The 26,933-nt window shown below is 34.8% G+C and overlaps 1 protein-coding gene across 1 annotated transcript in view; it reads right to left on the bottom strand.

Moving 5' to 3' along the window:
• Adgrv1 (adhesion G protein-coupled receptor V1) overlaps positions 1-26,933 on the bottom strand; it is a 509,007-nt gene that overhangs the window by 353,196 nt on the left and 128,878 nt on the right. The window contains exons 51-61 of the mRNA XM_077795043.1: positions 25,862-26,084; positions 25,351-25,555; positions 21,110-21,256; positions 18,406-18,661; positions 16,757-16,959; positions 14,806-14,982; positions 14,256-14,438; positions 11,794-11,973; positions 8,539-8,700; positions 1,309-1,426; positions 140-263 (exon numbers count right to left, since the gene is read on the bottom strand). Coding sequence (XP_077651169.1) covers positions 140-263; positions 1,309-1,426; positions 8,539-8,700; positions 11,794-11,973; positions 14,256-14,438; positions 14,806-14,982; positions 16,757-16,959; positions 18,406-18,661; positions 21,110-21,256; positions 25,351-25,555; positions 25,862-26,084 — 1,978 coding nt within the window. The remainder of the gene's footprint in view (positions 1-139; positions 264-1,308; positions 1,427-8,538; positions 8,701-11,793; positions 11,974-14,255; positions 14,439-14,805; positions 14,983-16,756; positions 16,960-18,405; positions 18,662-21,109; positions 21,257-25,350; positions 25,556-25,861; positions 26,085-26,933) is intronic.

The raw sequence follows: 26,933 nt of genomic DNA, 5'->3' as shown, positions 1-26,933 counted from the left end.
GCATTTCCAAATGATGCTACCTCTATGTAAAATCATGATGCATGAACACTGTGTATGCACTAAGAATGGTGTACTACGACTAATCCTTTAAACAATGTCATCACCCCATAGAAGCAAAGAAAAATCTTGAAGCTCTTACCTGATGATAGCAGTCCCATTATATTTAGCTGAAGGCTCCCCAATGAGGACATGCCTAGATGATGGAGCTATCCCAACTTCTCCTGGCGCTCCCCTTTCTCCCAGAATGATTATTGATGCGCTACCTAAGTTGATGATGACACATAACACAAAAGGATAACTACCCAAAATACATACAGTAATGCTAGAATTTTCCTGACCACAGAATTTGCTTTTTGTCACAGACCCATGAATAGGATGGAATTTTGATAGCAAAAAAGACATGTAACAATACAAAGTTTTTATAATTAAACTCTGGGCCATTTTTTACTGTGATTATTGTTGATAGAATACACAACAAAAATTTTCTTGAAACATTCTCTACGGATCCAAGCAACAAGTCATCACAGGAACTATATGATGCCTGTTTCTGAAGTGTCAAAATACGTAGTTTCTAGTTTCAGATGAAAACAGGTAAACACTACATATCAAACATAATGTGTTGGTTTAAAACAATGTTGAATTATAAAAATAATATGTTTCCAAAATTTAGGAAATCAAAAACCATTATTAATATTTCAAATAAATAATTCCAAACTTACATAAGACAAACACATACGGAGCATGCATGAGGCCCTGGGCTTCATTCCGAGAAACAAAAGAAAAGAAAAGAAAAGAAAGAAGGAAGGAAGGAAGGAAGGAAGGAAGGAAGGAAGGAAGGAAGGAAGGAAGGAAGGAAGGAAGAAAGAAAACATGCACATGACAAAAATGGGTTACACTGAGCATGTTGTTTTGAAACCTATTTTATTACCATAACAATTACCCATGTGATTGTTATTTGTTTTCAATGTAGTTGTTTCTCTGCCACATCATTTTAAATGATTGCATACTATTCTGCCACATTTAACCAGTCTCCTAATATCACATCATTTAGGAAGCTACCATAATTAATTTTATAATGTTGCTTCATAAAAAATTTTTTATTTAAAAAGTCACAGCTGAGCAGTATGAAATCTGATCTATGTCTTACCAACATGGGGTATTATAATGTTAATTTAAAAATGTATTTACCTTGAGTACATCTTTATGTTTTAGCAAAATTTTAGGAATTAGAAAGCCTAATATTGCCTATCTCTGTAACTACTAATTAAGTGCTTTAATCTACTTTTTAATTTCCAAAATTTTTCTTACCTTTTGCCGGAGATATTTCTACCTCATCAATTGGTAACAGCTGAATTGTATAATGCCTGTCCTTTTCCAACACGGTGTCTTGCAGTGCATGCAATACAATGGTCTTCTGAGACTCCATCTATACCAAAGAGAAGAACAATACATCTTCCAGATTGACCAAAGTCAAACTTTGAGTGTTTTTATTAGCAGAATAAGGTTTATGTGCATAATCACTTTTTCAGTCCTTTCTGTCGCCTAGAATAAGGGTTGCATCTAGGGAGAATTACTATACAAAAAAAAGTCAACTCTAACTATAAATTCCATTTATACTCTTAATAGGAAAAATTTTAAAAAAATTAACTCATCTCCTAAATTTACTGAAAAATTTCAATACTGGAGTTCAATCTTTTAGAGGACAAATGGTTACATCGTGATGTAAACTGTAAAAAGTCACAGATTTAATATCTGTAAGGGGAGTTGGCTCCATTCAAGAAGAAAAACAAGCAATGGATGACCTGAGATTATAGACACAGCTGCAATCGATAGGCTAGAGATAGGCTGTAGTTAATTATCACTGACATCCTTCTCATGGCCTGTTTTGTCAATGTTGAGTTATCTCTAGCAACTTCCTGGTTAACAATAGTACCAGAGGCAGCAATACAGGAGCCTAATTCATAAGGAAAATCTAGTGCTTCCATCCAGGAACCTGGAATTTTATATACACATTTCAGGGTTTTTTTTAATCATCACCTTTCAGATTTTGTTTTCCTTTGTTCCATATATTCCATTTGTTTCTTGCTGAATGCATCCTGTTTTCTTATACTTTTTCCCCTTGCTGTTAAAACCCAGGAATGCTATTTGTTTGTTTGTTTGTTTGTTTGTTTTTGAGATGAGGTCTCAAGGTCTTGCTTTGTTGCCCAGTCTAGTCTTGATCTCCTGGGTTCAACAGAACTTCCCACTTCAGCTTCCCAAATAGATGGAACTACCTATGCACACCACCATGCTTGGCACAAAATATTACTGATTTTATGTTTCATTCTTTTTTCTTTTTTTGTCCTGAATCTTAGGAGCACAGTTTGTATTGATCCTCTTCTGGTCTTCAGCACTATTTCCACTGGACAAAGGATGGCCTTTTATTTCTACTTAGTCTTTGTCCTTTATCTGCCCATTTCTTTTGTTCATTTTATTTTGCTTTTTTATACTGGGGATTGAACTCAGGGATACTTTACCATTAAGCTATGTCTCCAGCGCTTTTTAAAATTTTGAGAAATTGGTCTCCTAAGTTCCTGAGGCTGGCCTTGAATTTGGTGATCCTTCTGCCTCAGGCTCCCAAGTAGCTGAGATTATAGTTGTGAACCACCATGCCCTGATTGTTGTTTCTGACATGGGGTCTCACTATTTTGCCCAGGCTGGTATCCTGAGTTCAAGTGTTCCTTTCATCTCAGCCTTCAGAGTAGCTGGGATTACAGGTGCTCACCAAAGTACCTGGCTTCTGCCCTTTAAATACCATTTGTCAAATCCCTCCTCATCCTGTCACTCACTCTTAAATGCATTGTGTCTGCTTCTTAATTTTTCTTTCAGTATATACTATTAAAGTCATCCACATTTCTGCATGCAGATTTAATTTAACCTTTTAATTGGTGTGGACAGTCCACTGTTTGCATTTACAATATTTTCAACATTTATCTAATAAGGACTATTAACTGTTGTAAATAATATTACCACAAACATTCTTCTACATGCTTCTTTGTATTTACAGTAATTTCTCTGAGGTACTATTGGTTGAAAATATAGTTAGTGCTCATAATTTTTGGAATCCCTAGTTACAAATTTGCCTGCTCAACCAGTTTTTTTTTTTTTTTTTGTAATCCCAGAATCAGTGTTCAGGCACTTTTATGGTCTTTTGCAGAGATGTGCACATTGGCAAAAACTCTGAGTCATTTTAACATATTTTTCATTTTAAATAAGCACTGCAACTCAGACTTGAATAGCTTATCTAACACAAAACAATATTTTCTCCTTATAACATATCACAAACTCCTTGTTGAAGACTGAAGATTTCAGCTCTACACTTGGGGGCCATTTAAAACAGTGAATTCACCAACAGAAAATTAAAATGGAAATAAAATGGCAATACATTGACAATGACAAAGACATCTGTTTACATTATGAGAGTGGAAACAAGAAAAGTCATGTCTTGTTCTACCTCAGGTGGGAATGTGCTAATTGGGCGAATCTTATTTTCCACCACTATTTGTGTGTCCACAAATGACTGTGAGAGAAGCAAGAGTACTGATTTGGAGATTTACAAATAAATTTTAGTCAACAGGCAAATTCACAAATGTAGCGTTGTGGATAATGATCAACATGCATCATAAGAATCAACAAGAATCATTACACAGTTATGTTGCCACCCACCTTACTACTCTAGATATAAGGCAGTTTCCATGTGGTATGATCTCCATTTCTCAAAAAAAATTGACAAGAAGTAATAGGAAAAACTGCTGACAGGTGATTACAAGTAGCAAATGCCAATGTTTTTGGAACACTAGTTACAAAAGATAAATGTTCTGGGATAAAAGGTGATGGGGAAGTTTCATGGGGAAATATATTTAGAAGAGTTTCTCTATTAGAGATTCAAAATGTATGCAAGTAATTTTTTTAATTGCACCAGGAAAGCTTTCTTAATTCAGTTTGGAGTTTCCCAACTCTATTTGAACACTCAATCTTTTAGAGCAATTATTATTCTGCAGAACAGCAGTACAGAGCAGTGGTTCAAGAAATGCTACTACAGACTACATTAGGAAAACAAAAACAGTTTCTCAGCTTTTTGAAATTGGAAGCCATTAATTTTTGATCATACAATGTAAAAAAAAGTTGAGCTTTACTGTATTAAGTTGAGGTATCAACTTGATATTTTATTAGATTTTTTTCTAAATGACTTTAAAACTATTTAAAAGGTTTTTGGAAAGCATTTTCAAAGTGTTAGGGGGTTGGTTAGCTTCTTCACAACCATAACTTCATGTAATCCTTATAGTCTTTATTCAGGTTCAGCATTACTTGTCCTTGGTTTGCATTAGAAAACCAAATGTGAGAAGAATTAATGAACTTTCCTGGAATTACATGCTAGCAAATGGAAGAGTGAAGATTTGAATCAAAGTTAACTAGCTATGGACTCTACATCGCTTTTATTTTTTCGGTGGCTACTCCCAGTATCACAAGAGAATTAAGACTATAAAGTGAGTAAAGTAGATGAGTATAGGTGACAGAAAACTGCAACAGCACATAAATCCTTGAGAAAGTGGAACTAGGGAAAAGAGAACACTGAGCAAGAAATGTAAAATGCAGAGAAACAAATAAGAAATACCAGAACTATAAAAGCCATGGTGAAACAGAGGACTCTCAAAGAAAGGTGTTAGTATCAAATACTGACAGGAATCAATGCAGTGGAAAATGTATAACCAATTCTTCAGTGCAGCGAATTTGCGTTAGTATGAAAAATAAATGTTTAAGATAAATTCTAAAGTAAAAAGAGCAAGTTACAGAACAGATTGCAGACTAAAATTCCATTTGTGTAAGAATAAGATACATATGCTTGAATATGCACAGAAAAAAAAATTGGAATGCCATATAAGAAACTGTCAATAGTGGTTACCTCTGGTAAGTAGCAAAGCAAGATCTAGGAAAATTCATGGGGATTTTACTCTTTTCACATCCATCTGTATTGATTGAGGTTTACACAAAGACACATATTTTTATAACAAATTAAAATATAAAGATGGAGGGAAGGGACTTCTAAGTTAAACTGGCAGCAGGCTGATTGGGGGAGATACGCCTTCTTCAAATGCACATACAGACACCATAAGGGACCTATACTGACAACAAAGGAAAAAGAAACTGAGAAAAGGTTTCTAAATTCAAGGCATAATTTTCTCTTACGGGGGTATCAATCTAGGGTTGACTAAATGGCACATATACATTCCCCAGCCTGAACATAAATAACATGGAGAACCAGGGGATTAAGACCATTTGCTGAGGTCTCTGAACTCCATGCCACAGAGACTACACTGACCACAATAACTGGCTGCCATAAAATGCAAAGCTGTTGTGGTCCTACTCTCTTCAGCTCTTCCTCTTCACATTAATTCTGATCCTACAATTCACATTATGCATAGAGTAAATGAGATGGGAGTGATGTGTTATATCCCAGGAATTACACACTTCACATGAGTACACTTAATAAGGTCCCAAGCAGGAATGCACATTTTCCTAGAAGTCCTAACAACATTTAAAAAGTGAATATATTGGGTCTGAAGTAACTTTCCTATGTTCATACATGAATATACCACTATGTACAACCACAAGAATGGGATCCTGAATAAGTTATACTCCATATATGTATAATAAGTCAAAATACACTCTGCTTTCATGTGTATCTAAAAAGAAAAAAGAAAAATGAAAAAAAGTGCATCTATTACAAAATAGGTACAAGTAACACTAAAGAGAACTGCATGAGTGAAGAGATGAAAATTAAGAGATGTTATTTAAGAATAACAATGTCAAAAAGTGTAATTCAAAAAAAAAATCCCCAGAAGCAACAAACAGTAGGATCCAAGCTGCAGAAAATTTAATCAGCGATATACAGAATAAGTTGGGATTTTTAAAATCAGAATGCAAAGGAAAAGGTGGAGATAAAAATTATGTGTGTCACAGTGATGTCTCAGAGTATTAAATTTAGTTTCTCTGTGTGTTTCCTTTCCCTTGTTCTTTATCCAGGGGCCATTTTACTTCTTCCAGGCTACGTTGAAAGCAAAGTTTCTAGGAAATTATTGAGCTAAAGGGAAATACAAGATAGGGAAGAAATAATAGTATTCTTGGGATTGAAATCTTTTGAAGAGGTAGGAAGGAAGCAGGAATGGGTAGAGGGAAAAGAACCAAAATTAGCAGAAAAATTACACTTATTCAGAGAAGACCAAAGGAAAACAGTAGGAGAGATTCTCAGAGCAAGCTTTTCTTGAGCATGGCTCTACCCCAGATCTCCAGGTAGATTTTCTGATGTCCAGTGAGATCTTATCCCTTCATGAAAGGACTCATTACCCCATGTACTGGGAGAATTTCAGGCAGACAACTCTCATCTTCAGGCTCCTTTGGAAATTGCCTCATCTGAAGAAATACCTCTCCTGTAGGTCAGATCCTCTTTCTGGCATAGTTAACTCGTGGTGACTTACACAACACAAGATTATGAAACTCAACGCTTCTAAAACTCAGGACAACTTTGAATTGTTAGTCCCTTTTGAAGGCAAGCTATAGTGTGTGGTAGTGTCAGTTCAATACTCCATCATAGCTTGCCTTCAACCCTGCACAATGCTGCTGCTTCTACTTGAATAGATGTTGATCTAAGGAGTACTCTCTCCAAAACCTTTAGGCCCTGCATCTCATAACTTTCTCACCAGGAAAGACCTACTGACATATCATCTGTGGACATTCATCAGTCCTGGAGGCTTGCACACTTCTGTAATAATATGGAGCTCAGATATCCTTCATGCAGAAAGACATAGGCAGAAGTGACTTTCTCTAGTGCCAAGAAATAACTGAAAAGATCACAAAGAGAATTTCCCTGTAAGTGGGGGAAGAGTAACTCTCACAGTCATTGGTACATTTTAAGGCAGTCCAGGAAGCTATTATATAGTTAACTATGGTACCACTAGGGCTGCCCTGTAGACTAGTATCTCAATTGTCAAAGTGAGCATTGCTGTGAGAATTATTTGTGGGATTAGAGATCCACCTGTGTAGTAGTAGCCATAAGCAGGACCAGGAGAAGACTGCAGGGGTTGTCAAAACCAAATTAGAACCTCTGTCCTGTAGATATGGATACCTTAGAACTAGATATGCAAGAACAATGGTACTGCTATACAATTGTACATAAAGGAAACTCAGCCTTCAACCTGTTTAAGACTGGTGACAAACAATTAGCAAATAGGGTCAAATCCAGGAATAAATCCATCCTTCTTGAGGCTGTGCTCTGAAAAGAAATGGCTTTACACAATAGGGGAAAAGATAACATTATTTGCCATTTGATAAGATGCTCAAAACCAGAAACCCTTTGTAATCACCTGAGAAATAAATCTAGCAGTTAGAACCTGGTAACTAGAAAAATATGCCCATTATTACCAAGGAAAACCTTCACAGAAATTCATGACTCATTTCTAAATTTTAAATTCTTTGTATGCTAGGTGAGAAATTTTCAGATCATAGCTAAGGTATGCAACCTAGATGTTTCCTGACTCACTGCTTATTAGATTCTGAGAAACAAAGGGATGCTATACCTGCAACACCTGAAATTTAATGCCATTAGAGCAACCAATACCTCAAAAATGGTAATATTTAAGGAGCAAATAGACTGTCAGAGGGCATCACTAATTAATTTATTATTTATCTATTAATAAACCAAAAGAAAATACTGTATTTTTTTCTTTGGTTGTGAAAGCTCTGAAGAAAAAAAAAAGCACAACCCCTAGTTTCTGGTTCTACTAGTTGTAGAAACCAATCATATGGTCAAAGAGATCCTGTTCATTCATCAAAGTAAAGTAGACAGAACCTTTCACCTTCACTTGTTGTTGTAGAGGGCTGAGATACATACAGAAGGATTGTAATGGGCTTCCCATTCTTAAATTACATATCTTGATTCAGTTTTCTGAGCAGCCATAATATCAATCTTTTTTCTCAAAGTGTACAGGGATGTTAAAAATTTCAAGCCTTTGTAAAACTGAGACTATCTATGAGGTTGTATTATTATGAGACACAATCAACCTATTCTCAGTATAAAAGTTTTGCATACTCAGAACTTTGCCCTCAGTCAGAGAAGGAACTGTAAGAAGTTGGCCGTGGGATAGAAATACAGTGTGAATTAAACAATCTGACAGCAGAATTGGGAGTTTTCTCCCTCTTTCTCTCTCAGAGAAGAATTTTTTAAACAATATCTTCATTTTATTTTATGTGGTGTTGAGGATCGAACCCAGTGCCTCATGCATGCTAGGAGAGTGCTCTACCACTGAGCCACAACCCCAGCCCTCAGAGAAGAATTTTTTTCCCCACAGTGTAGGGAATTTCAAAATATTCCAGATGTATTAAATACTATCATATAAATTCACGGTAATATTATGCTAAGAGAAAGTAGACAAAATTAGAGAAACCACAAATTATAAATATCAAATTAGAGAAATATAACAGGAGTCCTCATGCTGCCATTACCTCATCAAAATGAAGTGTCCCACTTAAAGGACTGAGATTATCCTTAGCTTTCTCGTCTACAGTCCACCGAAGTCGGACGGCGCCCTTTCCCCCTGGGGACCGGACAACTGTCAATGTCACATATGAATTGTCATCAGATAACAGGGAATCATTGACCATTATCTGAAAGAAAGAAAATCCAGTAACACAAAAAGAATAACAGAAGAAACAAACAGAATCTTCTTTTCACAATGAATGCAGTTTACGAATTTAGAATTCTATTCATGAAATGTTACAATCATGGCAGAGAAAAATATTTCACCCCACTTCCTATCCTTCTTAGACACTCAACAACATGGCATTTCCCATCTTCTCTTGCAACTAGATGGAGCCACTGAATTCTTGTGAGTAGATTATATCCAGGAGCAACATATGCTGCTGACACTCTGGCCATAAACTTCCACACAATCCTCCATATTCTCTCTTTTCCTATGTGTCAGGTGAATAGAGAGGATGCCTAGGACCTAGATGAGAGATAGAAGGAGTCTGATACCTGAGTTATCAGTTAAAGACAAGGTATCCATAACAATTAGCCAACTAGGAATACTAGCATAGGACTCTTGTATAAAGAATAACATTATGGGAAGGAACTAAGATTTAGGGGGTTTTTGTAAAGGTGTTCAGGCTCCCCACATAATACAGACTTCAAACTGTCCTCTCAATTATCTGCAGTTTACCCACTTTAGTAAAAAGAGGTTTTTAGTTAAAAGAGGTTTAACTTGATTTAAAGAGAGGAGATTTGATACATTAATTTGCCAGTATTTTTTTACACAAGTCCTTATTAAAATAAGTAATTCAAATGAATTACACATGTTAACTCAGTGAAATAAAGTCTGAATTGAACCTACAATATCCACCTGCAGTGCAAATGCAAAATAACACAATGCTTCCATTTTTAAGGCAGATACAAACTTAACAAATATGAAATATAGGTTGGTTGGTTGGTTTTCCATGAGACTTTGCATTCAAACCAATAATAGAGATTTGGAGCTAACTGATATGTGTTGAATTTCCATTATTTGTCAGTTCTTCATACACTTTGCTTTTTTTAAGATTCACAGAAACTCAGAAATCAGATGTGTATGCATATTTGGCAAAAAGGGGGCCTGGAAAGTAGTTTGATATTTAGACTGATATTTACTAAGAAAGAAAAAAAAGGAATCCATTATAAATCAATTGTATACCTGTGATGGTTTTGATTCCACAGATATAGCATTAGTTTGGGTTTCACATGTAGATTTCTGTAGATCTCTGATATTCCTAGTGTCTTGGCATATATACTGCATTATTCTATGAGCAGCTTATTAACTTTGACACATTAATACTAATCTATCCTCAATATTCTTCAGCTCTCAGTCTAATCTGTGGCACAATTAATGCTAACAGAGTGTTTACTGTGTGTGCAATGTTGTATGTTTATATACATGTTAAAAGATAAACTCCATGTTATTGGGGACTTTCTCAATAAAAAAGATGGGATATAAGGAAAGCAGCTGGAAAGAGCTGCCAAGAAGCTATTCATTCTACACAATAAAAATAGCAACTGACACTTAGTGTAAAGAAAGCCCAGGTACATCAACTCATTTACTCCACATAACAGTTATGAGGAATTATACACTGCAGACTGAATAACCTGAATCTCACTTGTGAATCTCAAGACAAATTGGAAATTTAAGGCTATTTCGATAAGATATTATTTCCAGGCATGATTCAATTAGGTTTAGAGCACAAAAGTTTATGTTAGCAGTTAAGATAAAATGAATAAGCAAAAATTACTTATGAATAGTAGCATAACTTTATTTTCCATACAGGGAAGAGAAACTTAAAAACGCAATATCCAACATCCAACTCCAAAAGTGTGATGAACTCCAAAGCAAAAACATTAAGGTTTTACCACCTGAAGATTTCAACACTAAACCTGAAATTTTAAACCTGAGCTCATAAGCTAATAGAGGAATTTTATAAAAAATTAAGTTACTTATTCATACATATTAAAATATGCAAAGAATACCACGTGGTTGAAAATACACAAAATATTAATGCTGTCTCTCTTAGGATACTAATATTATGGAAAATTTTACTCTCCTCTTTAAATTTGTTTTATTATTTTCAGACTTTTAATGCTGTCTGAGAGATAATCACAGCTATTCTTTTGCCAATCCATCACTCCTTGGAAACACTTGTGCAGTTTTTTGCCAAGGAAGAAAGAGAGTTTCATGGGGCCACAGCAAAATTGTGCTCTGTTCCTTTTATAGTTCCTATTTCCTAATGAAATTGAAATTTCATTGACCAAATCATTAGGTAATTATTAAGCTCTATTTTAATTCTGGAGAGTATGAAAAGCCCAGCTCTGAGAGGTAAGTTGTAGGTCTAGCCTTTCATGCACAGGACAGTAAAGACAAGGGGCTGTCAAGCAGTTTAATCACTGAAAATTATCCACGATGATCAAATATAAATGATTAAATAAAGGGAGTGATGACATATGTAATCAGAAAAGTTGCTAAGTATATGGGGACTATTTAAGGATCTTTATGAATATTTCATCTGGGAATTTCCTTTAAAAGATAAAATCATAATAATTATGGCCCAGAGACCATGTAATAATAATTATGATAGAGTTATAGTACTTTCAGATGTGGTGATACTTTAATAGTAGTTGCCAAGCTACGCCACACAAATATTTAATTCTTATGATTAACCAATCATAAGAAGCTTTTTTCCCTCCCTCAGCAGATGAACCAATAATAAGTGAACTCCCTCTTTCAGGTCTTGGAAGAAAACAGCCAAGTGAGAAGTGAGAAGTGAGAGGGAAGAATATGACAGCATACCAAAACTGAGGGAAATTTCCCTCATCAACTAAACCCATTCTGGGATGCCACATTCAGGCCATGACAGTCCTGTTACGTGGCCAGGATGGTGATCTGTAGAATAGACGGAAAATAAAAGGTATGGACAAAAAGTACTTCTTGGTCTAGTATACTCAATAAATAGGAAATCGCATTCCCTCTCTAATTGTCTGGTGTTAGGAGCTCACATTATATCAAGCTGTATGTATATGTTGGAGGATTGGCCCCTAAATTAACAGCAAACTCAAAAGATAATTGAAGAGAGATTTGTAAAGGAAGAGTAATGAAGAATTTCAAAACAAAAGTAACAGACACTTTTCTACTTAAAACTATATGAGAATTTCACACTCCCCTGATATATTTAACTTACAGTCTGTTTTTCAAATCCAAATACTCCAAGTGGAGAATCATTCTGTGGAATAATCACAGTTACCACAACATCATCCCCCAGTCTGCCACCTCCAGCCACATGGATTAAGGAAATATTGAACTTTTCCATGAGTTCAACCTCAGCATCATCAATTATGGTGATTTGTATCATTGCAGTAACCTACAAAAGAAAGGAAGAAAAGGAGAGAGGAAGAGAAAAATAGAGATAGGAAGGGAGAGAGGAGGAGGAGGGGAAGGAAATATTGCAATAATTTTTCATTATACATATTTCAATAGAAACTTAGAAACATGACACAAAAGAAAAAAGCAATAATTTTGCCTGTTGGATTTGTAATACTTTTAAAATCATGATATTTATCGTAGTTGAAAGTCAGAAATTTACAAAGTCTGCTATTTTTAAGATAAAACATTATAAATGTAATAAAATATAGTATATTTACAGATAGAAAAAACAAGAACTTCTTAATCTTGAAAAAATATTATAAGTGCTATGAATGCTCTAACAACTATTGTACAAACATAAAACCTAGTGTGCTTTGTTTTATTACATGAAAGCAAATGAAACAATAAAAATTATCATTGACTTCTGCAATTCATATAAATTCTATTGATTTCAAATACATATATATTTTTAATGTAGGGGAAAAGAAAAGCAGGAAGAAAGGCCAAATTTGATTTTTGGGATTTTTTTAAAGATTTTTTTAAAAATCAGGATTTAATTCATTTCTCTGAGTTTATGTTAAAAGTTTTATAAACTTATAAATAAACTTGGTTCACCTTGTGATTTCCCTAGTGGTCATAAACCTATACTAGGTATATATTCAATATTTAAAGTCTCTTTTTGTATGCCACAGGTAAATTCCAATACTTTGATATACATCTTTACCAGAAAATGAAGTTTTCTACCTAAAACCTTTAATTTAACAACAAGGAGAAGCAAGAAATCTGGATGTCACACTCAGATAAACGAAAGCTTGAACAAAATCAAATGCTAAAATGGAAGCGCATTAAAATGTGTGCACCTCAAATTGGTACTGCAGGATACAGACTGTCTTCCATATTGATGTGGACTTAAAGGATCAGGATGATACTAAGGATGTTGGAAAATGATGAGACTTCAACTATGTGCTCAGAATTACTACTGATGACATAACTAAAGTTAGAAGGTTGCTTTGGTGAAAAATCAATTTTTAGTTTCTGCTTTTAATGTAAAAATCTCATGTACTTAACATTTCCTCCTCCATGTTAATAGGAAATGATGCAAAGTTCTAAATCTGATAATAGAAACCAAATACTCACGATTTCAAAAACATTAACTATAATAGGTCTCTATGTGTAAAAAAAATGTAGATTTGCATGCTTATCTTTTAACAGAATTTCCTGAGCTCCTAGGGGCAACCAATAAGTTTATGAATACTATGCAGATTTATCAAGGCAAGAATAAAGCTACCTATAGATTCTGCTATATGAAGTTACTAATATTTTCATGGTTGTACATATGCCTTTTCCACTTTTTCATGGAAAATATTATAAATATATCTCATTCTTATATATTACAAAACACCCAATTTAGAAAATTTACAATACTTTGGGAATATTTTGTAATTTTTAAGCTTGGCAGACCTACGTCTAGAATGTCATTCATTTTTCAGGTTTTGATAAAATAAAGGAAATTTGGGACATTAATTTAATATTTAAAATTTTTATTGGAAATTCTAAATTAAAATATGCATTTATAAACATTAAGAAATAAATAGAGGGGGTGAGGTTGTGGCTCAGTGGTACAGTGCTTGCCTAGCATGCATGAGATATGGGTTCAATCCTCAGCACCACATAAAAATAAAATAAAAAATATTGTGAAAAAATTGTCCTTAACCTTTATTAAAAATAAGAAATAGAATAAAAGCATTTGTGATCATAAATACAGTCAAGTTCATCACGTAGGTTTTTATACACTGCAGGCACCTCTAAGTCAATCATTATCCTGTTTTAGAATTTTTGGTTTTTAATGGAATCAGGTGGGGAAGTTCAAAAAAGGGTGAGCTAGGCACAGTGCCTATAATCCCAGAGGTTCAGGAGGCTGAGACAGGAGGATCATGAGTTCAAAGCCAGCCTCAGCAACTTAGGGAGGCACTAAGCAAGTCAGTGAGACCCTGACTCTAAAAAAAGAAAAAATACAAAATAGAGCTGGAGGTATGGCTCAATGGCCAAGTGCCCCTGAGTTCAATCCCCAGTATTAAAAAAAAAAAAGGGTGTAATTCTTGCTTCTTAAATTTCTCTTCTTAGGCCCACATTTATTAATAATATCTGTGTTTGACTTGACACAGAAACATTCAGAGTTACAATACAACTGGCAATCATTAATGCATGCTCATTTGGTAGATACCTATAAAATTCTTGAAGAAGAATCAAAAAATACTAACATGTTCATGACAAACTTACTTGCCCATCTGCAAATTCAAGAATCCCTTGAGATGGATTAAAGTCTTCCAGGCCAGCAGTGCCTGGTATTGCTTTCCAATAAACATTTACTGTCTCGAAGCTTCCAGCCAGCCGGACTACAGGAACCTGAAGAATGTTCAAGGGTGGAGGCACCTCATGAGCAGTAATAACTCCACCAACATCCTTGAATAAAGAACACATGTTGAAAAGTAAGACAAAAGGGGCAACTATCCTAAATCATCATCTTGTAACTTTTTTGCTTCCACTTTTATCTCATACTTCACTCTTCAAATTATAAGTTAATAGAACGGAAGTAGGCATGACAGGTCTTTAGAACTTTTACTCTGAAATTTCACAAAAAATAAACTTGATGAATCCTTTGAGCTGGTCAAAGAGAACTAAGAATTAATTTGAAAGACAAATTTGGCTGTTCATCTATTTTAAAATACCTACAAGCAAAGCCAATTGTTTTCCAGAAAATACAAAAACACTGAACAAATCATCAGGGATGAGCTTCTACATTACTATAAATATATGAAATTCAACTCACCCTAGTAACATGAAATATAAAAATTCCTCTGGGATCATCATTTTCCTCAATCGTTATCTCAGCTATTTCCATTCCTGGTCTCTGTACACTTGGCTGCTCTGCAGAGAAGTCAGAGTTCACCAGGTTTACCTCAGTGATGATGATGATAAATCCTTCTTCCAACTCAGGAGCATCATCCTGGGAGGTGGGGTAAAAGAAATAGTGCTTTTCTGTTTTTGGTTGTGTTTGTGAGATGAGGTCTCTCTATGTAGAGCATACTAGTCTTGAGCTCCTGGGCCCAAGAAATTTTCCTGCCTCAATCTCCCTTGTAGCTGGGACTACAAGAATTAGCAAGGATGGTAGAATATGATAGACATCATCACCCAAAGTACACGAACTGGTGTCAACATACTTTATATACAATCAGAGATATGAAAAATTATGCTGTATATATTTAATAAGAATTGTAATGCATTCTGCTGTCATTTATTTAAAAAAACAATTACAAAAAGAATAAACCATCACTCCCAGCTAATTTTGAAAGAAAAATATTTAATTTGCATTGGAAACTTGATATTTTTCAGTAGAGAACAAATGAGTTCATCTACATGAATGGGCAGCTCTATCACACACACAAAGATTCATATTCAACTGTATACTTTCTCACTGACAACTTCAGGATCCATGGGATGTTCAAGATTAAAGGCAATGTTTCTATGGAATGCTCATTCTCATTAGCAAATATATAAGTTTTCAAAACCTATCCCACAAATTTTATTGTTGAGGTACCAGGGATTGAACCCAGGGACACTTAACCATTGAGTCACGTCCCCAGCCCTTTTTTAAAATTTTTTAATTTTGAGACAGGGTCTAACTAAGTTGCCTAGGGCCTCACTAAATTGCTGAGGCTGGCTTTGAATTTGTAATCTTCCTGCCTCGGCCTTCCAAGCTACTAAGATTACTGGTGTGCACCACCATGCCTGACCTATCCCTCAATTTTAACATGTATTGAATATGCCTTTCATATATAATATTCCAAGAGAAGTTTAGTAAATTTTACTTTTCCTTTAAAAATGAAAGTTCTAGACCTGTAAATCTAGATGTAATACTATATTTAATTCATTCTTAAAGGTTTTTATTTTATTTTTGAACATGGAATAAAATTTTAAAACATAAAAAGAAAACATGTAGAAAGGGAAAGGAAACCACCTTCCTACACTATTCCTGTATCTTTCCCAGACAGTCCTCTTCAGAAGTCACCACTAGCAGGAAAACTAATGACATTTACTAATAATATAGACATTTATAATAATCAACATATAGTGCTATTAATATTACAATGTACTATTTATTAATACCTTAGTTGATTTAAATGCATAGTGTTGGGAATCAAACCTGCCACATGTTAGGCAAGTGTCCTGCCACTGAGCTATATTTCCAGCCCCAATAATTATAACATTAATACAACTATTGCCACTTTCAGTTTTTTTGTGTGTGCATCATTATAGATTTTTCTGCATATTCTCTCTCTCTCTTTCAATATGTAAATATAGATATACAGAGCAAAAACTAGACCTAAGCCATCTGAATATTAATCTGGATTCAAGTAATTGTATCCTGAAATGAAATTATTCCCCTATCAAACCAACAATAAAAATAACTAAATTGTTTCATTTTTTCAGATATTAGTTTAAACAACTAAACAATCAACATAATAGTACAGACAATCAGGCAAATAATTAATCCAAATACAATGTTTCAAAGTTCATTCAAATTTGTCATTTTTGTAAGCTAGTTATAAAATATTTATTTATTCATATTAAATATTTATTTAGGTGGAAAAATTACTCACATTTTCTTTATTAAAAGGATCATTAAAAATGATTTTTACCTGTAAGAACATCACAATTTTACATTGAAAAGCAAGCATTTTCTTTTCTTTTCTAGCATATTTATTGCCATCCATACTTACTGGCAAAATGGCAACATTCACATGAGTTTCTTTTATGTTTTCTTTCATTATTATTGTTGTTTCTTGCAGTACATAATCTTCATTTTCAATAGCTTGATTATTTGTGTGTAGCGAGAAATTGGGTTTCGCCTTCAAGTGAATGGCAATGTCCCCAAAGAACCCTTTATCTCGAACAACGTACAACTGCAGATTGGTGATGTTCTCTATGAGACAAACATGCCTCTAGTCAGTATGCTTTTCTGTTTGCTGTCAATGATGTTTCAAGTACTCACAGTGGAATGTTCTGCACTATCCTTTTAAACAGGTAAGCAAACAAGTAAAACAAATACAGTACATACTCCCAAAGCGTATTCTGTGCTTTGTCTGCATTGTCCCCAAAGTTGTGCTGAAAATCACCATCCATTCCTAGCATTCTGTCTAATCCCTCAGCTCTGATTCCACATGTAGCTTCCTGTGTTGTTCATGTCATACTGAAATTGCTGAAAGTCTTAGGGAAGTGCATATGTAAAGTTGAAAAGAGGTTATATGTTTAAAATATTCTTGAAAATAAATAATGAGATACATGAAGACATCATTTAATGACTATTCATTAGAATAAGAGTGATCCATGGGATGTTCAAGATTAAAGGCAATGTTTCTATGGAATGCTCATTCTGAGCATATACTGAAGTTCATATACTGAGGTGTCTCTCTCAAGGTTCAAAGTATTTCACAACACCTACACTTTATTTCATTTCTTAGATTTTTTAAAAATTAATTTGTCATATAAAATGCAGTAAAAATGCCTGTCAATATTCACCTGCAGGTCTATGAATTTCTAATGACTAATGCTGTGTCTTTCTTTCCAAATTCCACAGTGAGATTCCTGGCAATTGCTAGGTATTTCAAAAATGTGTGTTAAATAAAAAAATAAATGGCTTATTTTATCATAAGTCTATTGTTTCAGTTCTGAACGCATGGAAATATAAAGACCCAGGAAATACTACATGTCATTTTTTTCCCATGAACTCTTCCAATGAAAGATATTTGAAAGTTGGATATCCACACTGTTATCTGAAAATGTTAGAATCATCTCACAGTATATTCTAAATACATATTATGTTTAACCCTTTTTTAAAATACATCAAATGACCTTCATCCATAAAATTATATTTATCCAACAATACAAATAGTTATTTAGGTGAAGATTTCAGCACTTAAAAGAAAAATAACAAGGACTGACCAATGTACACTTCACAGGATAAAATTTTTTCTCACTAATCTTTTGGGTTAAGCAATTTATACATTGATACGATGTGCTTCTCACTATGTTGTCAGTGCACCATACAACTACTAAAAATGTAGAGAGAAAATATGAGTGAGGAAAACAAACAATGAAGAGAAACTCAAATAAAAAATAGTTACCTCTATTGCAATGACTTCACTAAACTGTTAACATTTTTACCATGATAGTATATTTTTAAAAATTGAAAGTATTTTTAAAAACCTTATTGCTAAGTAGTCACATGATCATAAAATTTGAAGAACAAAAATGGCTATGACTTGTCAAATTGGAAAAGTCATATAAAAATAGAAATTTGCATTTTTTGTAAGCATCAAAAGTAAATTCACTTTTTACTAAAGCCTGAAAAATATGTAACTGAATTTACCTTTAGGCTCTGCTACTCTGGTGAAGAGAGACTTGGCATGCCAGCCCACGAGGCCATAGGGAGAGTCACTGGGCAGAGTAGTTATCACGGACTTGTTTCTTTTCTGATCAATAGTAGCACCTTTTGATGGGTCCTCAACCCCTTCTGTGGCAATTTGGGTTAGTGTTATGATCACAACCTCTGATAACTCTGGTATATCATCAGCAAGAACAGTTAGAGTAATTGTAGACAGTGCCTGGCCTTCAGTAAATGAAATCTAAAATTTTAGAGAAAGATTTTATTTATCCTGTCATTATCACTCTGCAGGAAGGATATTAAAAAGTTTGATTTTCTTTCAATTATGATACAATTTAACAAAGAGTTTAGCAACAATATGTTATTATACAAATAAATAGCTTTTACATTAAAAATAAGAATGGTAGGAAAAAGAAAATGTAAACCATATCTAAACCTAAGCTAATAAATCATATAGTCAAGTTGTCATATCCTGGAGCTTATATTTCTTTCTAATTTAGTGTACAAAGTCTTTCTGAAAATCTGCTAGATAACACATGTAAAGTTCTATAAAAATAAAAGAAGGCGGCATGCCAGCTTAAACATTTTTCTCTATAGAATTTTTGTCAGGATTGCTACTCCAGATAGAAGCAACACTTAACAATGAATCAACCGAAGGAAAGAGAGAGAGAGAAAGGGAGGGAAGGAGAGGGAGGGGGGGGTGGGAGAGGGAGAGAGGGAGAGAGGGAGAGAGAGAGAGAGAAAAAAAAAAAAACACAAATCATAGCATCTCTCTCCTTCTCTGTCTCCATTGTCTAAGGAGACAGATCCTAATTTGCTAAAAGGCATCTGAAGTCCCTGTTGACCAGAATTCTGTCAGCTTCTTGAATGCTATTTCCCATTATGCCCACCTCATACCCACTCTCCAACAATATGGCTACAAACCACAATTATTCAAATTGGTATTACAAGCCTATGCATCTACCCCTGTTGACATGCACCTTGCCACTCAGGGAAGGCACTGGAAGATATAAACCCAAGAGCTTTATTAATAAAATCAGGAGTGAGAAAACTACTGCCTACTGGCCAAATCCATTTTTCATAAATGAAGTTTTATTGGAACACAGCCAAACTTATTCAATTACATGTTGTCTATGACTGCCTACATTGTCTACTTTATATCATCTAGCACAACTGTGCAACAAAGGCAAACTAGTTGTGAGCGAGAACAGATGGCTAAGAAAGCCTAAAATATTTACTATCTATCCTTTACAGAAAAAAAGTTCTTATTCCTGAGTAAAATAATTAATTCTTTCAATAATATAGCATACATTTTGGGTAATACTATGCACTAAATTACAAATAATTTTAATCATGCTTTTGTATGAAATCTTAATTGGAGATATGTAATTCAGAAATATGACTTAGAGTCTTGGTAGCTTGCATAAAGTAAATATGAAATTCAATGGAATTTGCTGTAACATTCCTTTTTTAAAGTTTTTTTTTATAATATTTTTTAATTGTAGATGGACACAGTATCTTTATTTTATTTATTTTTATGTGGTGCTGAGGATCGAACCCACTGCCTCACACTTGCTAGGCAAGCGCTCTACCACTGAGCCACAACCCTAGCCCTGCTATAACATTCTTAATACACTGAAATTCCACTCACCTTTCAAAATAAATGAAACTAGAAATGTGGACTATAATAATCAATTTTCCTTTTGGGGGATATTGCCATAAAAGTTTTTTAAAAATAATTCTTCAGAGAAGCATTTGGGCAAAACAAAATAAAAAACTTGACTAATCTATAAAACCCAAGGCAAGCCAAGGAGACAACCCATCTTGCACATCAGACAAGAGGCTTCCTGAAACCTCTTTTTGTGAGTCATCTACTTCTGTGGCCATCCTGATTCCACTCTTGCACCTGAGCTCCAAATTTATACTGTCCTCCAGTTAATGCTAATGTGATCCTCTACCCACATCTCTTCTTGGGACATACAACCCCACAGCTGCTGGGAACAACAGCTTCTGTGCTCCTCATTGGGAATGGTCCTTACATCCAGCAAATGTCTCACCCAAGATTATGTCCCACTAGAAGGTGACATGAAGTAAAGAACTACAAAAATGGGGAAGCCAATGGTTCAGCCCTAAAATTGGAATGACTCCAAAGGATCAGCTTGACTGCAGAACTCTCCCACAGGATCAACTTCAATTATAACTGCCCACAGATCAACTTCTCCCCCTCCACTTTCTTCTCTTCCTCTTTTTCTTATGAATGCAACTCAAATAAACCTTCTTCCCATGGTTCCCAACCTCTATAATTATACCACATTGATATACCTTTTCCAGAAGGTTGATTATTTTACCCAGGCTTATTCTTACTTACCAGCCCCCCTCCCCATTTTATCTAAACATTAATAACATGTTTCCATCCACAGTTTGGGTGGCTTTATCTTTCTGACAATGTAATACTAAAAATTTGATATATTGAACCTCAAGAGGGATAACTATTTACAGATAATTTGGATTTTGTAGAAAAAAGGAACAATAACCATAGCAACAAAACTAACCTCAAATTGTATTTCTCTCTGTGGTAATTTGTAAGAATTCAGTGTTGACATTTCATCACTGAGGCAGGATCTGGTCTCATATATCAACAGTAATCATAATTTGTATGTGTCTTCTACAATTTTTGAACATTACATACCACTCCCGAGGTAGGAAATATATCATCAATACTTCCATCAGCTTCCCATGCTACAGTTATACGGCCATATGTGCCTTTTAAGCGCTCAACATTCAAGGTTACCAGGCTATCTTGCTCCATTTCTTCTATTTGCTTAAATAATGAATTCTGAAAAATACACCAAAAGTCATAAGGATTGACTTGAAATCACCTAAATATAGTCTTTTCTTTATTTCATGTTATTATGCTTTTGTAGATTTCATGGTAATAAGCAATGTGAAACAGTAAATTAAAATAACAGTTACAAATAGTAAAGTAAGATGACTATGATTTTATTTTTAAACATACAGTTTTAAGTAAATAAAATACTAGTCAATAAAGATTTAATTTTATAGGATTATTTTTATTTTTGTTCTATATTTTTCAAATTTTGAGTGAACATATTATTAATTTGATAATCAGAAAGCATGTTCTTTTATAAAATAGTACTTATAACATGTAAAAAGTTTGTAGAATGGAAAGGACATGGAGTCAGGTGAGCAAGAAGCCTTTCCCCCAGAGTAAGGTCTGGCAATCCATCTAGGTCTGTTCTTCCTAATGGTAAAATGTGTTGGACCTACAAGGTCTCCAGCTCCCACCCCAGTGCAGCACATCATAAGAATGAAGGTGCTCCTTCCAATAATTTGCAAATGTAACTCTATGCTTAAATTCACATCCTCTAACCTATTTCTGTTCATGGTGTTTCATATCTACCTCACAAACCTTACAACTATTTTATCAGCCAGAAATCTTCCTTTGCTTTATATTAGAATTTCTTTCTTCTCACCTATGCTTCCTAGCCTCTTACCTTTTTTCCAGATTAATTTGTACCTCTGTGACTTAATATTCTTCACTGAACACACAACAGAAGATCTCTTGCCAGCCATTTAATGAAATTTCCTTCAAATGAATATTTTAGATAATCCCTTCTTACAATATATCCTTGGCTTCTCAAGGGTAATAAGAAAAAAATATGGAGTTTTAAAGATTTTTTTCTTTCCAGTAAGATTTTTCATGTCTTTTTACTATGATAATCTGAAAAGAGACTCCCCCATTAATTTCTTAAAGCTTATGAAAGCTTCTATTTAGAATGCTAATTTCAGTAAAGATCCTATCCTACAGTGATACTTCACACAGCATTTTAACAAATTGTTACAGATGTTACAGAGTAATAAAATCTTGCTCAAGGCAAACATTCCTGAAGAAAATGCTTTGATTTTAAAATATGCATATAATTTATTCAGAAAAGACAATGCCTTTTTAAAAGAAAAAAAAATCCTCTCTGGCTCTATATTTTCCATAAAGGAAGGTTAGTTAAATGAGGTCTTCATGCAGCCAGAAATATTCAAGATATTCTTGTCATCTATTACACCTCATCTTGAAAGGAGACTGTCCAGACAAAAAAGAGCTGTGTTGAGAAATTCTGAAAGGACTAAAGGAATCCAGGGTACTTACCTTGGCATGGTGAAATCACAGTGATTTAGTGTCTTTAGACAATTTTGAAACAAGGTTCCTAAAGTGGAATCTACCGTGCCCATACAATTGAGGATAGTCTGTGCTCTCTATCTGCAGAACAGCTTCAAGGTAAGAAGATGGACACTCGCTGCAGAACATGAGAGTTCTTGTCCCAGTAATGCAGCTCTGCTCTACATACTTGTCTGTTGTCCTGCAAAGGCTGTGGAAATGTTCTGTACCCCTCCACATGCAATGACATGATCATTGAAGCACCCTTGCAAACAACTGACTGAGGACATTAGAATGTCCAAAGCTTGTCATCTTACATCCCCCAAACTTGCTCCTCTCACAGTTGTTCATATCTTGGGGAAGGGTACATTCATGCTTCCCATAGCTCTGCTTATTTGCTGAATTACTGCAATAGTCTCCTGAATTACTGCAATAGTCTCCACACTCCTGTGGGAGTGTCCTTCCCACTCATAGTATGTGTTCAATATTATAGTCAGAGCATTCTTTTTACAATGAATCAGGTCACACATTTCTTCTACCCTAACCCCTCCAAAGGCTTCTAAGAGGGCAAACTCAGTACGATGCTAAATAAGGGACTTGTGTACAACAATATTGACAGAGCAGTCCTGATTGTTGTCCCTAAAAAGGCCAGCTCACAGGCTGGTCCTCAGCTAGTGTTTGGGAATATGAATTTCAGGAGGGTTCCCACCATTCTCAGAACTTCTGTTTTTGGTACTGGAGGATGAACTCGAGGATACTTTACCACTGATCTATGCCCCAAACCCTTGTATTTTTTATTTCTAGAGAGGATCTCCAGGAGAATCTTTGTCTTTTGATCTTCCTGCCTTAATCTCCTGAGAGAATGATAAGATATGCACCACCACACCCTTCTCTATTCCCAGAGCTCTCAAGTTGCTCCCTGTGCCCAAGCTATTTGTACAATTAATGTGATTAACTAACATCTGTTTTCCTTCTGGAAGTGTAGAATTTTGGTATGTGCCAGGCAGATGGTAACTACATGACCAACTGCCAATTAAAACCTTGGGCACTGAGTCTCTAGTGAGCCTCTGGTTGGCAAAATTCCACATGTTATAACAACTGGATGCTATGGAAATGAGTATGTCCTGTGAGACTCTGCTGGGAGGGGATTCTTGGCAGTTTACACCTGGTTTCCTCTGACTTCGCCCATGAGCATTTCCCCATGGAGAATTTTGAGTTTGTATCCTTTGCTTTCATGAATCATAGCTATGAGTATGATTCAACACTAAGTATACGAGTGCTCCCAGTGAATCATCAAAACTATGGATGGTCTTGGGATCACAGGCCCCTGGCTAGCCTCCTGGACCTATATCCCCCTCCTACACTGACTGTAGCCAGTGACTTCCTTGTTGCTCTATAAGGACAAGAGGGCACTGCAGGCCTCTCCTCTTGGTAATGGGTCCCTGTCTGAACTGTTACTACCCCAAATGTCAATATAATTCAATTTTCAACCCCTCCAGGCCTATGCCCTTCTGTAACTCCATACAGCCCTTCCTGACCATTCTATTTTATATTTCCTATCTACAACCCACACCCCTTCTTTCATGCTCCATATGCCTTCTCTGCCAGATGCTTCTCAACAGCACTAGCACCGTCAGATATAGTACATGTTTTATTGTATCTTTGCCTATTGTCAGTGTCTCCTTGATCCCCTCTAGGATAATGAAGGTAGAGAGATTTTTATTGTTTCATTCTCTGACATCTTTAACATCTGGCAGAATATCCAGAACATAGTGTTTATTAAATATCTGCTGCATTTATGGAATAAATGAAAAACCAACTGATCAGGTTTGTTGCCCAGTTCTGGTCAATGAGAGATAAGAAGTTTTTGAGAGGCTTTGGGAAATTTCTTCTTTAATCAAAATGGGATATAAAGTATCTTTCTGTCCCTAACTAGACATGAATAAAAGGCAGTAGCCCAAATAATAATATCAGTTTTCAAACAACCAATGAAGGATCCATTTTGAACTAACAAAGTAGAGAAAGGGAAAGGACCTCTATTGACACAGTACAATCTCCAACTTCTTTCTCTGTGGACATGCTCTTAACATTTAAGCTAATATAAATTAAGTTTTCCTGATATGTAGAAGATTTCAGAGGAAGAGAGATAATAGCTGTAGATATAACTCTAGTTCAAAAGTCAGAATACACCTAGCAAATATAATACATGATGCAACATGAATGGCTGTTCTTTTGCTCACTGGCAAAAGCTGATAAAGGCTGCGTGTGGAATATATCTAAAAAGATTAGCATGGCTGGTTTTCCTCAAGACAAGATATCTGCATGTGTGCAATGCACATATAGTTATATCTCTCTTCCATCCTCCCCACAATAATAAAATTTTATGTGATATGTATGACACAACACAGTGTATAGTGTATTAAAGAGTCTGTCTCATCATTGCCCTCTGGTAAAAAGGCTAACAGCAGAGCCAAACTCCTGGACCAAGAACAATTAATTTCAAATTGAAATAAAAAGAATAACTACAAAAGAAAATTAGGACAAGTTGATCCAGAGGCCCCATGGTGTAAGACAGCAAATTCCAAGATGCCAGAAGAATTCACCTTAGAATGCAGAACAGGGGGTAAAGCCATGGCAAAGGAAAAGAGAATGGCTGCAGGGAGTATGACTCACTCACCAGGTGCAGAAAAGTCCTAATTTATAAATGAGAATGAACAAATCACTTTGACTTGCGAGTATAAAATCCTTAGTATCTTTACCTGAGCAAATCCAACAACTCCATAGGCATCATCATTAGACAGAATAGTTATTTTCACATAGCCATTGCTACCAATCTCTGCTCCACCTTTGGGATTTTTAAGCTGAACTTTGAAGGATTCTTCTTCTTCTGGAACTACATCATCAAGAATATTTACTGCTATTGTAGCTTCTCTGTCCCCGGGTTCAAATATCAGTTCACCTGAACTAGCATAAGAAGCGTACATAAAATAAGTTAACGACAACAAATTTAAAATACACACATACTAGATTACTCATGAAACACATTACACTGAGTAATATTAAAGTTTTGGGAGAATCACATTTCATAAATAAAGTTTTAATTAAAATTATGTATATAGTACTGAAGAACTTCATAGAATTCATATTAGAGATATGGATAACATCTCTATGTTCTATTTTATATATTCCTCAGTCATTGAGACTTAGAAATTTGATGCCATATGAAATTTTAGTGAGTATACAGACACCTAGCATAAGTGTTGGACCTACCTAGGAATAAAGTCAGACTGGCTGGAGATGTAGGCCAGCTCATACATGTGTGACTGGGCAGCTCCCACAACAGCAATTAAATTCTTGCTTGAATTAAGGGACTTTACTGTAACAGAATATGCATCCTGAGCAGAAGGTGCTTCCAGAACAAATGAGAACTGATTCAGCTCTGAATTCCAGCAGTAAAGAGCAGACCCTTCTTGGCCAAGTACAAGTATGTGGACTGCAAGAAAGAAGAAAAGGCATCTGGGGTGAAAAGTGAACTCTTTCATACACTGTCTCCCCCATTTCCAAAGCAAGACTTTTCCCAAAGTTCCACTTGGACATCTCAAATTAAGTAAATATAATGCCATTTCTAAAAGTACCTAAATATAAATAATAATTTATGAGTGCTGTGGAATGATCAATCCAGCTGGACAATGCACCCACATGCATTTAAGAGAAATGAAAACACTGTCTGGTAGCACTCACATGGGTTTTGTATTCTTAAATCTATCTCAATATCTATTTATAAGTACTTTTTAAAAATATATATATTTTTAGTTGTAGTTGAAAACAATATCTTTATTTATTTATTTTTCTGTGGTGTGAGGATGGAACCCAGTGCCTCATACATGCTAGGCGAGTGCTCTACCACTGAGCCACAACCACAGCCCCTATAAGTAATTTTTTTAAAGTAAAAAATATCCATAATCACACCAGTAAATGTTTTAATTTTTATATTTTCCTCTCTAGTCACTATATTAATTTATATCTGACAGTTATAAATAGTAAAAAAATTATATAAAAAATCTAAATTAAGAATTTTATCCCATATTTATAGTTTTACACAGGATTATATGTTTATATGTTGCTGTGTAATATATAAATTCATAATTTTAATGCATAGATAATAATATGTAGGGTTGATCTTCAAGATATATTTAATAATTTCCATACATTGGCTATCTGTTGTTTTACATTTCATTTTCAATATTAAGTAAAGACAGAATTTTTATTATTTCAATAGATAAATTATTCAAGGTTATTAGGCCAAAGTGTATGAACAAATTCATGACTCCTAAAGTATATT

The sequence above is a fragment of the Urocitellus parryii genome, chromosome 1, assembly GCF_045843805.1.
Source record: "Urocitellus parryii isolate mUroPar1 chromosome 1, mUroPar1.hap1, whole genome shotgun sequence".
In the NCBI taxonomy this organism is placed as follows: Eukaryota; Metazoa; Chordata; class Mammalia; order Rodentia; family Sciuridae; genus Urocitellus; species Urocitellus parryii.
Note: the sequence above shows the minus strand (reverse complement) of the source record. Positions and strands in the feature narration are given on the sequence as shown.